This window comes from Somniosus microcephalus, chromosome 3, assembly GCF_052327205.1.
Source record: "Somniosus microcephalus isolate GS21.2 chromosome 3, FLI_Smic_1.0, whole genome shotgun sequence".
In the NCBI taxonomy this organism is placed as follows: Eukaryota; Metazoa; Chordata; class Chondrichthyes; order Squaliformes; family Somniosidae; genus Somniosus; species Somniosus microcephalus.
Genome location: NC_140989.1, coordinates 226496839 through 226508843, shown reverse-complemented (window position 1 = coordinate 226508843; position 12005 = coordinate 226496839). Strand labels below are relative to the sequence as shown.

The following is a 12005-nucleotide window of genomic DNA, read 5'->3' as shown; positions in this document are numbered from 1 at the left end:
TGGGCTCCCGCTGCTGTTTACTGCCGCTGAAGTCTCGCGCTCTCCTGGGCTCCCGCTGCTGTTTACTGCCGCCGAAGTCTCGCGCTCTCCAGGGCTCCCGCTGCTGTTTACTGCCGCCGAGGTCTCGCTCTCTCCTGGGCTCCCGCTGCTGTTTACTGCCGCTGAAGTCTCGCGCTCTCCTGGGCTCCCGCTGCCGTTTACTGCCGCCGAAGTCTCGCGCTCTCCTGGGCTCCCGCTGCTGTTTACTGCCGCCGAAGTCTCGCGCTCTCCAGGGCTCCCGCTGCTGTTTACTGCCGCCGAGGTCTCGCGCTCTCCAGGGCTCCCGCTGCTGTTTACTGCCGCCGAGGTCTCGCTCTCTCCTGGGCTCCCGCTGCCGTTTACTGCCGCCGAAGTCTCGCGCTCTCCTGGGCTCCCGCTGCTGTTTACTGCCGCTGAAGTCTCACGCTCTCCTGGGCTCCCGCTGCTGTTTACTGCCGCCGAAGTCAGATGTGAAGAGAGAAGTGTTCCATTTCTGGAGCTTTGTAATCTCCAAAACTGGTAATATAAATAAATAAATAAATCTGGGAGGATTTCATCCAGTCATCTACCTGCAACTATTCAAATCTTGTCAGAAAAGGACACTTTTCACTTGGGTAATTGGCTGAGCATTATAAGACTGCCTACTTCCAAATGACAATCCACTCATAATCTTGCAGTATTACTTCTACCCTGACTGTTGATCAAATGTCTTTGTTCATAGCATCTGATGTTATTTAGGCAAGTTTATAAGTGTCTTCTTACAAGCCATTTATGTAAATATAGATAAATGTGTAAGATGTTTAGATAATTGGCTTATTAGAGTGTCTACCAGAAGGACCAGAGGCAAATGGATTCCCTCCTTTTCAATGAATTATATTTGATAATGTGTTGTCTGTTGTTCATGAGATTTAAGGATATCTAGGATTCTTATTTGTATGTCTGGGTCTGATGGTAACTGCCACTATTTGTAATATTTGAATGTAAGGCTTTTTATGAGACCTCTACCATTACTTTTTCTGATCAGTGTTTTTCAAAATAATCACCAATATCTCATAATGAGAATAGCCAACATTTATGCCTTAGATTAATTAATTATTGGCTTTAAATTTTTAAGCTATCAGGACTCAGGCTACAACTTCTATCATTACATCTGGCATTGGTAACAAAAACCATGAGGGCTGCATAAGGCATAGTTTCACAAGGCCCCTGTGCAGTCAAAGTGCAGATAGGTTTTCAGCAGTACATTTAGCCTTGTTAAGATTTTCAGAATTGGATCCATGGTAATTTGGTGTGCTTTTGTACAGAGATCACCACAGTTTGCTATCTGGGCAAATTGGCATTTTGAATCGTAGCACAGAGGAGGCCTTTCGGCATATTGAGTCTGCACCGGCTCTTTCAAAGAGCAATCCAGTTAGTCCCACTCCCGTGCTCGTTCCCCATATCCCTGCAATTTTTTCCTTTTCAAGTACAGTATTTACTCTTGACTCATCAGCTGACCAGAGTGGGCAAAGTAGCAACCATCTCTAAGAGCCACAGTCCACTCTGCGCACACAAATAGATAGTTAATTTTGAGGTGACTCAGCTTATCTTTGAGACTTGTGCTATTTTGAGACGGATATGTTGCAGCCATGAGCAATAAACAAGTTCAATAGTTATGTTCCATAGGAAAAGGACTGGTCAATTTTAATGCTTTGATCATCTGTTGAATCTCTCGGAAGCACAGATTCCTCTCTCTTCCTTCTGTTTCCTCTGATTCTTGGATTTTCTCAAAATTATTACGGAACATGCCAGCTCCACCTTTGTTGGTTTCAGACCGTTAGATTTCTCATATACCTTGTATTACACACTCCAGCCAACAGGCTGTTAAAATTGTATTAAGGTCCCCGATTTGCAAGCAGTAATAAACCTGATTCAGGCAGGCGCCTCGGTCACACAGCGGAAGGCCCCAGAAATATGGCAGCGGGCAGGATCTGAGCAGGGCTGTAAGTGCAGCAGCTATTTTAGGACAGTTACAGCCCCATTTCCGCTGGGCGGGCCAAGTTAAAATCAGCCCTTAAGCATCTGCACTACTTTAAGTGCTTGCTTAACTTAGGTTTGAGGCCCAGTTCTTTAAGGGAACATCTGCAGCGCTTGAAGTTTTCCATTCTTTCCTAGAATTTGACAGATCTGCTAAGACTGCAGGCGTCTCATTTGAAATGAGGGGGCACCTGCATCTCTTGACTCCATCTGGCACAGACTCTTGTCTGTGAACAATGCCGAATGAGGTTTAAAAAAATTTAGCTTGGAAGGACTTTGTTCTTCAAGTGAGTTCATGCTCCACATAGCCCGATGCTTCCCATCTAACCTCTTCACCTTTCTCGTGAGATTCATTGTGTGTGGCTTTCTTGTTATGATTTCTGTGTTTTCGCAGCCCTGGAAAAGAACTGCCTCATAATCCCAAAGGAGACAGAATTATACAATGTGAGAAGGGAGTTATCTTAACAGTGTTAATATTAAATACATTTTTAAGAGATTGCCTCCCTCGGGATTCTCCCTCATTGATGACATGGGCTTACTCGCATGCTGTGTGAAGAATGAAGGGGGCAAGATGTTCACAGAATCACAGAAACCCCACAGTGCAGATAGAGGCCATTTTGGCCCATCGAGCCTGCACCGACACATATCCCACCCAATCCCCGTAACCCCTACACCAACACATATCCCACCCTATCCCCGTAACCCCACGTATTTAATCCCCCTAACACTAGGGGTCAATTTATCATAGCCAATCAACCTAAACCCGCACATCTTTGGACTGTGGGAGGAAACCGGAGCACCCGGAGGAAACCCACGCAAACACAGGGAGAATGTGCAAACTCCACACAGACAGTCACCCGAGGCCGGATTTGAACCCGGGTCCCTGGCGCTGTGAGGCAACAGTGCTAACCACTATGCCACCGTGCTGCCCGGTTGCCACCAGCAAGTGTTCTCCACTTTCGTCTAAGTGATATCTGCTTTACTATGTGAATTACTGATAAGATCATCTAACTATTTATACGCACTCCCGGGGATTCATCTACAAATATTGACACCCCACTCCCCTGCCACTACAAATGTTGCACATTGCAGGGGACCCCCACACTCTTGAAATATTGACACATTCCCAGGGACCCTTTGTCCTAACTTCCAAAAAACAATGTCAGCTACGAAAAGGAAATGCTGAAAACCATTTTTGTTATTGCACAGCAACAGAAATAACATGCTTGTAAGTAAATAGAAGAATACACAATCCTGATGGCAGATTAATGGAAGTTGGATGACCTTATGGAGCTCCTAAGAAGCAAGGACCACATTTTGAGAATCTGTGCTTGAAGTGTAGCGCTTACATTTTTTTTTACATAAGTTCCTGATTGGGCCAGTGAAAATGATGTGTAATTTTCATGCAAATTGAAATGCACTGTTGTGTTGAGCCTTCTATCGTGTGCCTTTTAAAAACCTCCTTAATACTCATCTTTTCAACCAAACCTTCAGTCACTTTTCCTCATAGTGACTCAGCACCCATTCCACTTTTCAAAGTGCCTTAGGACGTTTTTCTACATTTAAAGCGCTATATAAAAGCAAGTTGTTGTTGAGAACTGTGCTGTACTGGTGCAGCAAGAAACCATTTATCCAGTGCAATGTGTCCAAAGCTGGCGCTCTTTTTTTGTTGCTTTGTGTTTTAGTAATATGCTGTTTATTACAGCAATACTACCCCTCTACTTGTCTGAATCTGAAGAAGTCCTACTAATGTGTCTTAACTTTTCTGTTTTGCAGTTCAAATCAAGTTTGAGTAAGAGTGTGTCTGTTGTGGGTTGGATGGTGATGATGGCTGATGATCCAGAGCATCCAGATGTTTTCCAGCTTACAGACTCTGAACGGGGTGAGTAATGGATGGAAAAAGGTTTAATTTCCTCTCCCTTTGTATCTGTTTCAATCTCCCCACATGGCTGACTGAACCAAGTTACTGGCAAATATATTGGGTTTTTTAAATTTATAATTATGCAAATTCTTTCTGATTCTTAATGTTATAATCGGTTTTCCTAACTACAGAAGAAAACCTTTTAAAGTTGAAATTAATATTGCGACAGTGCGATTATAATATTGTCCTGTCTCTCTCTTTCTCTCTCCTTCAATTTCAGGAAACTCTTACAAATTCCAGGCTGGAAATAAAGGGAATGCGATGCTCTGGTTTAAACATTTGAGTTCTGCCTGCCAAAGCAACAGACAACAGGTACAATTGCTATCATATTTCACTGGGCGTCTACAGCAGTACATGAGTTTCAAGACACAATCTTAAAATTGATAGCACCACACTTTGAAGAGAATTTTTTTTATGAAACATCTAAATTGGTGAATATCCTGATTTCGGTACCTTAAAAGAAGTCACTTTCTCTTCCCATTACAAGCTGGTATCCACTGAGACTTTTTTCCTCAGAAGAACAGCAATCACTCACTGGGAGAGTGCCAGACTTTAAATGGTACAATAGAACACGGTCTAGTTTACAAACTTTAGGTGGCTCAGAAAATCTTAATGGGATAAAAAGTCACACTCAGGCTTTCAGATGACTTAATGACCCATTCAAGCTTCTGTCACACAGCTTGAAGTTATCTGTACCCACAAATTGTACTGCAGCTTTCAAGGCACTCCTCCCCAAGCCAGTTGTGTATAGAGTTATGAATGACCCAGGATCATCTCACTATAACATAACATTGTACCATTTCTGTTTTTCATATGGTATGCATGTGTTCCTGTCATGATACTTATGACATAAACTTTTTGATGATCACCCTGAAGCATTTGAGAGTACTTGCATAACCAGAATTCCATAGAAACTTACAGCTCCTGCAAGGTGATCAGCATGCTTGGCATGTACTGGTAAGAATGGACAAAACACTGTTAAGCCTATACTACGACGAACAGCAAAAGACTGGCACAGAGCTTGAGATGACCAGCTTGGAGATCCTGCTGATGTGCATTATTCACTAGATCTTTTCTTGCGGGTTGCGAGAACCTGCTACTCAGTTGAATTGCTGCATTACTGTACAATTCATCACCAGAGTATTTTACTCTGCAATTATTTACAGGAAGAAAGGCATTTATAATTTTGGAGTTTAGATTGTGGCTGCAAATGGCTCAGAATTGCCTTTTTTGTTTCACGTGGTCATCTTTTGATTGTTTTATTGTGTTGTAATTCTGCACGATTTATCGGCAAAACTTTCCACTCTTGGTGTTGAAACTGCAGGACTGACATGCAGCAAGTTTTGTGCTTCCTGAAGTTGTAGTGAGCCAAACTCACAGGATTTCATAAACTCGGTCTCACGAATAATGCATAATGAGCTGCCAGTCTGGACTGGAGCTGCTGACAGAAGCTCGCTAATAGCATGAGGTGAGAAATAGCGTATAGGTGTTGCTGCTATTTAAAACAGCTGGGTGCTAACTAGGAAATGGCAGTTCAAGGACGCAGGACGCCTCCATTTTGCAATGCTGGTGTGGAGGTGCTTGTACAATAAGTGCAGAAAAGGAGGCTGACCTGTTCGGGGCCCCAGGGCACCCACTCCACAGGTGCTTCCTCCCATCTGCGTGGCATCAGGTGGCAGATACTGTCATTGTTATCTCCAGCAGCCAAAAACTGGAGATAGTAGATGCATTGCTGGTCATCTTCCAGAACTCGATAGACTCTGGAACAGTACCCATGGATTGGAGGGTAGCTAATGTTACCCCACTATTCAAAAAAGGTGGTAGAGAAAAAGCGGGGAATTATAGACCAGTAAGCCTGACATCGGTAGTGGGGAAAATGCTAGAGTCCATTATAAAAGGCTAGCTGGGGGAGGCCAGCATTGCCAGGGCTTTTTTGGGCCGCACGGTTTACGGCCGGGCGCTGCCGCTCCCCCACTCTGTGTCACTCTTTCCCTCCCTGACCCCCTCTCTCTCCCTGCCTCTCTCTCTGCCTGCCCCTCTCTCTGTCCCCTCTCTCTCTCTCCCTCCCCCCCCCCCCCCTGCCCCTGTCTGTCCCCCCTCTCTCTCCCTCTCCTCTCCCTCCCTCCCCCTCTTTTGGCACCCGGGGAAGGGCTTTGAAAATGGAGCCCGGCCGCGGTGGCAGTGCGCGGACGAGCGCTTCAGGCCCGGCCGGGCTCTCGGGCCGAGACTGACCCCAGCTGAGCTCCCGGTGCGGCGGGCCGCGTGGTTAACGGCCGGCTGCTGTCGCTCCCCCGCCCGCTCTGTGTCTCGGGCCGAGCGGTTGTGAGGCCCGGCCCGAGTGACCCCAACTCACCTGCGGGATACTGTGCCGGAGCCACAATGTGGAGGTATGTTGTGCTGGTGCTGTCGGGATTTTAAAAATGGCAGCGAAGTTTCAGGAGGCTGCAGGATTAGGCCCGCCCACACACGGAATGAAACGCCCCCTGTGACGCACCGATTGGTCAACCATCAGGTCACTGAACTGTAGGATTGGTGAACGATCACATCATTCAATGCTATCCCCTGTAGGATTGGTCAACCATCACGTCACTCAACGCTAATGAGCGGTAGGATTGGTCAACCGCTAATGAGCGGATTTTTGAACGTTTTTTGTATACTGTCGGAAAAAATTTTGTCTGACCAAAAAGTAAATACGCCTATGACACTCCCCTGATCATCAGCTTTCTTTTGATATAACATATGTGTAGGTACGCTCTATAACTTTTGAAAGTATAGCGGACAGCGGACAGACAGACAGACATACCGCTTTATATAAAAACTAGCAGGGGAGCCCCGCGTTGCGAGAGCTTTTTTTGGGGGCTGGTCGATGTGTGGGCCGGGAGCCTGGGACTGGATTTGGGTCGTCAGCAGTTTCCAGGGCTTTTTTAGGCCTGGTGGATGTGTGGGCCGGAAGCCTGGGACTGGATTTGGGCTGTCGGCAGTTGGAGAAGCCTAGGCCCGTTTTGCACTGTTTTTTAACCTAAACATTTCTAGCTTTTAATACCTTCAAAGATGAAAGTTAAAGTACTTATAAAACATTTTTGGTAAATCTTATTTTTTTTTAAAAAGAAACTGACCTGGATTACGAAAGTTTTGAGCTGCCCTGGCTGCTGTATAATGGCTGACAGATCCCTGAGATGAAAACGATTAGTCCCGCCCACACACACACCGATTGGTCAACCATCAGGTGACTGAACTGTAGGTTTGGTCAATCATGACGGCACAGGATTGGTCGACCTTGACGTCGGTCAATGCTAATGAGTGGATAATGAGTGGAATTTTGAAGGTTTTTTGTATAATGTGCGAACAATTTTTGTCTGACTGAAAAGTAAATACACTTATGACCGTTCTGGAATCGTAAGCCGGACAGACAGACGGAAGGACAGACAGACAGATCGATCCTTTTATTTATATAGACTAGCTGGGGGTGCCCGGCGATGCCGAGGCTTTTTTGAGGGCATGTTGTTGTTGGAAGAGAGAGAGAGAGCGACTGGGGGGAAGAGAGAGAGCGACTGGGGGGAAGAGAGAGAGCGACTGGGGGGAAGAGAGAGAGCGAGAGACTGGGGGGAAGAGAGAGAGAGCGAGAGACGGGGGGAAGAGAGAGAGCGAGAGACTGGGGGGAAGGGGGAGGGAAGTAGGGGGAGAGGGAAGGAGAGAGGGGAGGAAGAGGGAAGGAGAGAGGGGAAGGAGAGAGGGGAGGAAGAGGGAAGGAGAGGGGAAGGAGAGAGGGGAGGAAGAGGGAAGGAGAGAGAGGAAGGAGAGAAGGGAAGGAGAGAGAGACAGACAGACAGAGAGGGAAGGAGAGAGACGGGGGAGAGAGAGAGAGAGAGAGACTGGGGAGATATACAGAGAGAGACTGAGGGGGGAGAGAGATAGCGACTGGGGGGGGAGAGAGAGAGAGACTGGGGGAGAGAGAGAGAGACTGGGGGGGGGAGAGAGAGAGAGACTGGGGGGGAGAGAGAGAGAGAGACTGGGGGAGAGAGAGAGAGAGACGGGGGAAGGGAGAGAGACTGGGTAGAGAGAGAGATAGAGAGACTGGGAGACAGAGAGAGAGATGGGGAGCGAGAGAGAGATTGGGGAGAGGGAGAGACTGGAGGAGGGAGAGTCTGGAGGAGAGAGAGACTGGGAGACTGGGAGATAGAGAGAGAGAGAGACTGAGGGGGGAGAGAGAGAGACGGGGAGAGAGAGAGAAACTGGGGGAGCGGGGGAGAGAGAGAGAGAGACGGGGAAGAGATAGAGAGACTGGGAGACAGAGAGAGAGAGACTGGGAGACGGAGAGAGAGAGAGATTGGGGAGAGAGAGAGACTGGGGGAGAGAGAGAGAGAGAGACGGGGGAAGGGAGAGAGAGACTGGGTAGAGAGAGATAGAGAGACTGGGAGACAGAGAGAGAGATGGGGAGCGAGAGAGAGAAAGGTAAATCGTGCTTGATTAATCTACTGGAATATTTTGAGGATATAACTGGTAAAATAGATAAGGGAGAACCAGTGGATGTGGTGTATTTGGACTTTCAGAAGGCTTTCGATAAGGTCCCGCATAAGAGATTAGCCTGCTAAATTAAGGCACATGGGATTGGGGGCAAGGTATTGACTTGGATAGAGAACTGGTTGGCAGATAGAAAGCAAAGAGTTGGAATAAAAGGGTCATTTTCCGAGTGGCAGGCAGTGACTAGTGGGGTACCGCAAGGATCGGTCCTCGGACCCCAGCTGTTCACAATATATATTAATGATCTGGACGAGGGAATTGCACTATAATGTGGATAAATGTGAGGTTATCCACTTTGGTAGCAAAAACAGGAAGTCAGATTATTATTTGAATGGCAATAGATTGGGAGAAGGGGAAGCGCAAAGAGACCTGGGTGTTCTTGTGCACCAGTCGCTGAAGATAAGCATGCAGGAGCAGCAGACGGTTAAGAAGGCAAATGGTATGTTGGCCTTCGTAGCAAGAGGGTTTGAGTACAGGAACAAGGATGTCTTGCTGCAGTTGTACAGGGCCTTGGTGAGACCGCACTTTGAGTATTGTGTGCAGTTTTGGTTGCCTTATCTGAGGAAGGATGTTCTTGCCATGGAAGGAGTGCAGCGAAGATTCACCAGGCTGATAACTGAGATGGCAGGACTGACGTATGAGGAGAGATTGTGTCGATTGGGCTTATACTCACTGGAGTTTAGAAGATTGAGAGGGGATCTCATCGAAACCTATAAAATTCTGTCAGGCCTGGACAGACTAGAAGCAGGAAGGATGTTCCCGATGGCCGAGGAGTCCAGAACCAGGGGTCATAGTCTAAGGATAAGGGGTAAGCCATTTAGGACTGAGATGAGGAGGAATTTCTTCACCCAGAGAGTGGTGAACCTGTGGAATTCTCTTCCACAGAGGGCGGCGGAGGCCAGTTCATTAAATATATTCAAGAAGGAGTTGGATATATTTCTTAAGGCCAAAGGGATCAAGGGATATGGGGAGAAGGCAGGGATAGGGTACTGAATTTGGATGATCAGCCATGATCTCATTGAATGGCGGAGCAGGTTTGAGGGGCCGAATGGCCTACTCCTGCTCCTATCTTCTATATTTCTATGTAACTGTGGGAGCAGATGAGAACAAGTGTCACAGCCAGTGGAAGTCTGCCGTGGTACATCTAGCTAGTATTTCACTTCATCAAGTAGATGGGCAAATTGCACATGCAACAGTAAGTTTCCACTCACCCAGTTAAACTATGAGGGCTGCACGCTCAGCTTTCACGGCTCTTTCAAGCTTCACGTGCATGCCCCTACTTAGCAGGGCACACTTTATTACAGCCACTTCAAACAGGAATTGTCACATTTGGAAAGGTGAGCCCACAAACCAATGTTCCAATACAATCTATCTGCATGATGCATGCTCATTTGAACCTCACTCTTAGTGTGCTCTTCAAACTTTCAACATCTCAAAGCGACTCTGCTTACAGGAGAAAGCATTATATAAACAGGAAGGAACAAGCAGAGAAGGGCCCCCTAATATTTGACCTTGAGTCTGTTTGAATAGCTCATGCTCAACATCTTGGGGCATATAAAAATGGAGGGAGTGGGCCAGTATGAAGTTGGAAGTCTTCCTGAAGTTCAGGCCCAGTAGCATCCTTTTCCTGTTCTTCCTCCACTTGTTCACTCACTCAGTTGCATAAACTCCAGCGCACTACCATTTTCACCCTCTGTTTGAAGGAATGTCTTGTAGCTATCACTCTAGCCTTTGTTCCTCTTCTGATGAACTCCAAGGACCAACCGCAGGTGCCAGTGGTGCCCACATTTGAGGAGGATGAGGCATAGAGCACAAGTGAACAGGAGCTGCTGGTGGTGGGACAGGAGGAGCAGGAACCTGATGGCCAGAGGCCCAGCTCGTGTTCTTCCTTAGCTATTGAGCCTTGGGACTTCGACCTCACAGGGTCTGCATTTAAAAGAAGGATCTTGCCTACACGCCAACATTTTTTGCTGTCGGAGAGTGTGTCGAGCACTCCGAGAGGTCTGATGATGACTGTGGATAATCGAATCTTTGCTTTCCAGCGCATAGCACCTGGCAAGCCTGCGCTATCTGCAGTGAATCCCCATACCAGGGTCCTAAGCCCAGTCAACATATTTTTCTTGGATACTCAAAACTGCTGCTGCAAAGCCAGAGGTTCCAATCTACATCAGATTTTCTTGTTCAGCTTCCACATGCTGGAGGATTGAATGGAAAGACCCATTACTCACGCTTTATTGCCTTCATAGTTGCCGAGAGGTCTTCCCCCATGTAGATAGTGGGCAAGGTAGAGTCCAGTGGATCCAGTTTCTGAAATAGTGTTGGATTATCTATATGCCTGTTCGTTCCCTTTTACTATCTTTCACGTGATTCATATCTTCAAAGGGCTTAGCCAGAATGTTATCATCTGCATAGTTAATACTTTATTGATACAGTAGTCTGAAAAGCAGCAATACAAATATGAAAAAGCATTGTTGCAAGGACAGAGCCCTTTGGTAGCACATTACAAGGGTGACGATGGTGGCGAGCATCAACATCTATCAGAGTAACCATCTTTGATGAAACAGTGAAGCAGGAGTAATCTGGTATCAGATGCATACAGTGTATGAGGTGTATGACTGGAGAATGTCAGAGATAGAGTGGAGCAAGGTCATGGAGTCATTTGAAAACAAGGAAAATTTAGCCAATTATCTGGGGCACAGGGCACCCAGGGTAGTTGGCAAGAACAAGGTAGATGGACAATGGGACTTTGTACAGAAGAGGATGTTCTGAATACATTGCAATTTGTGGTAGAGCACTTGAGAAGTCTCGAGATGATAATAGTGTGGGTTAGGGTTTTAGTTGTGGTTGGAGGAGGGGAGAGGTGAAGTGGAGGCCGGCATTATTTTTAGAGGTGAATAAAAGCCGCCTTGGTACCAGATCTGATGTAGCAAAGTTGCACACAACCCAGAATTATTCCTTTACCCACCTCCAGGACCCCAATCACAGTGTTCAGTCAAACCGCATGCTCAGTGATGCTAGTATTCTGAGCAGGGAAAACATTGAAAATAAAAACAGAGTTGTCTCTGAAATTTTTAGCTGGATGATAAGTAGCAGTACTTAAGGATAAAGAACACTTCTGCAAATCTTGTAGCACTGGATGGTTGGAGGGGGGGTGGGGGGTTCTGCACCAATATCGAAATATTGTACATCAAGATCAGAATTTTTTGTTTAATCTGTGACAATAAAAAGTGAGACACACTTCAGATCTCCACATTTGTTTAATTCTTCTTAACATTGGCTTCTTTTTGAAGTAAAATTGATCCTGCAGATGTATAAAATGCAGATGTATAAGGATGTGAAGTGCTGGAAAAGAAGTACCATTGTTAACAGTAGTTACAATTACATTTTCCAAACCTAAACATGTGTTTCTTCTGTTTAGCTCTTGTTTTTGTATGGAAAATCCCCTTCAGGTTACTAAAATAAACATAATTGAATTCAAAGAATTTGTTCCCGGCACTGAAACTTCCGCTGCGACCCCATGTATAACCTC

The 12005-nt window shown here is 46.2% G+C and overlaps 1 protein-coding gene across 17 annotated transcripts in view; it reads left to right on the top strand.

Annotated features, from left to right (window-relative positions):
- The window catches only part of ralgps2 (Ral GEF with PH domain and SH3 binding motif 2), a 911087-nt gene that overhangs the window by 627304 nt on the left and 271778 nt on the right, over positions 1–12005 (top strand). For 16 of the 17 annotated variants that reach the window (XR_015077609.1, XR_015077608.1, XM_085982223.1 and 13 more), the window contains 2 exons: positions 3811–3916; positions 4176–4267. Coding sequence is in view for 15 of the 17 variants with exons in the window: in XM_085982223.1 (XP_085838349.1) it covers positions 3811–3916; positions 4176–4267 (198 nt within the window). In the remaining 2 variants the exon portion in view is untranslated. Of the gene's footprint in view, positions 1–3810; positions 3917–4175; positions 4723–12005 lie in introns of those variants that run through there. The other variant, XM_085982225.1, reaches the window with a different exon arrangement.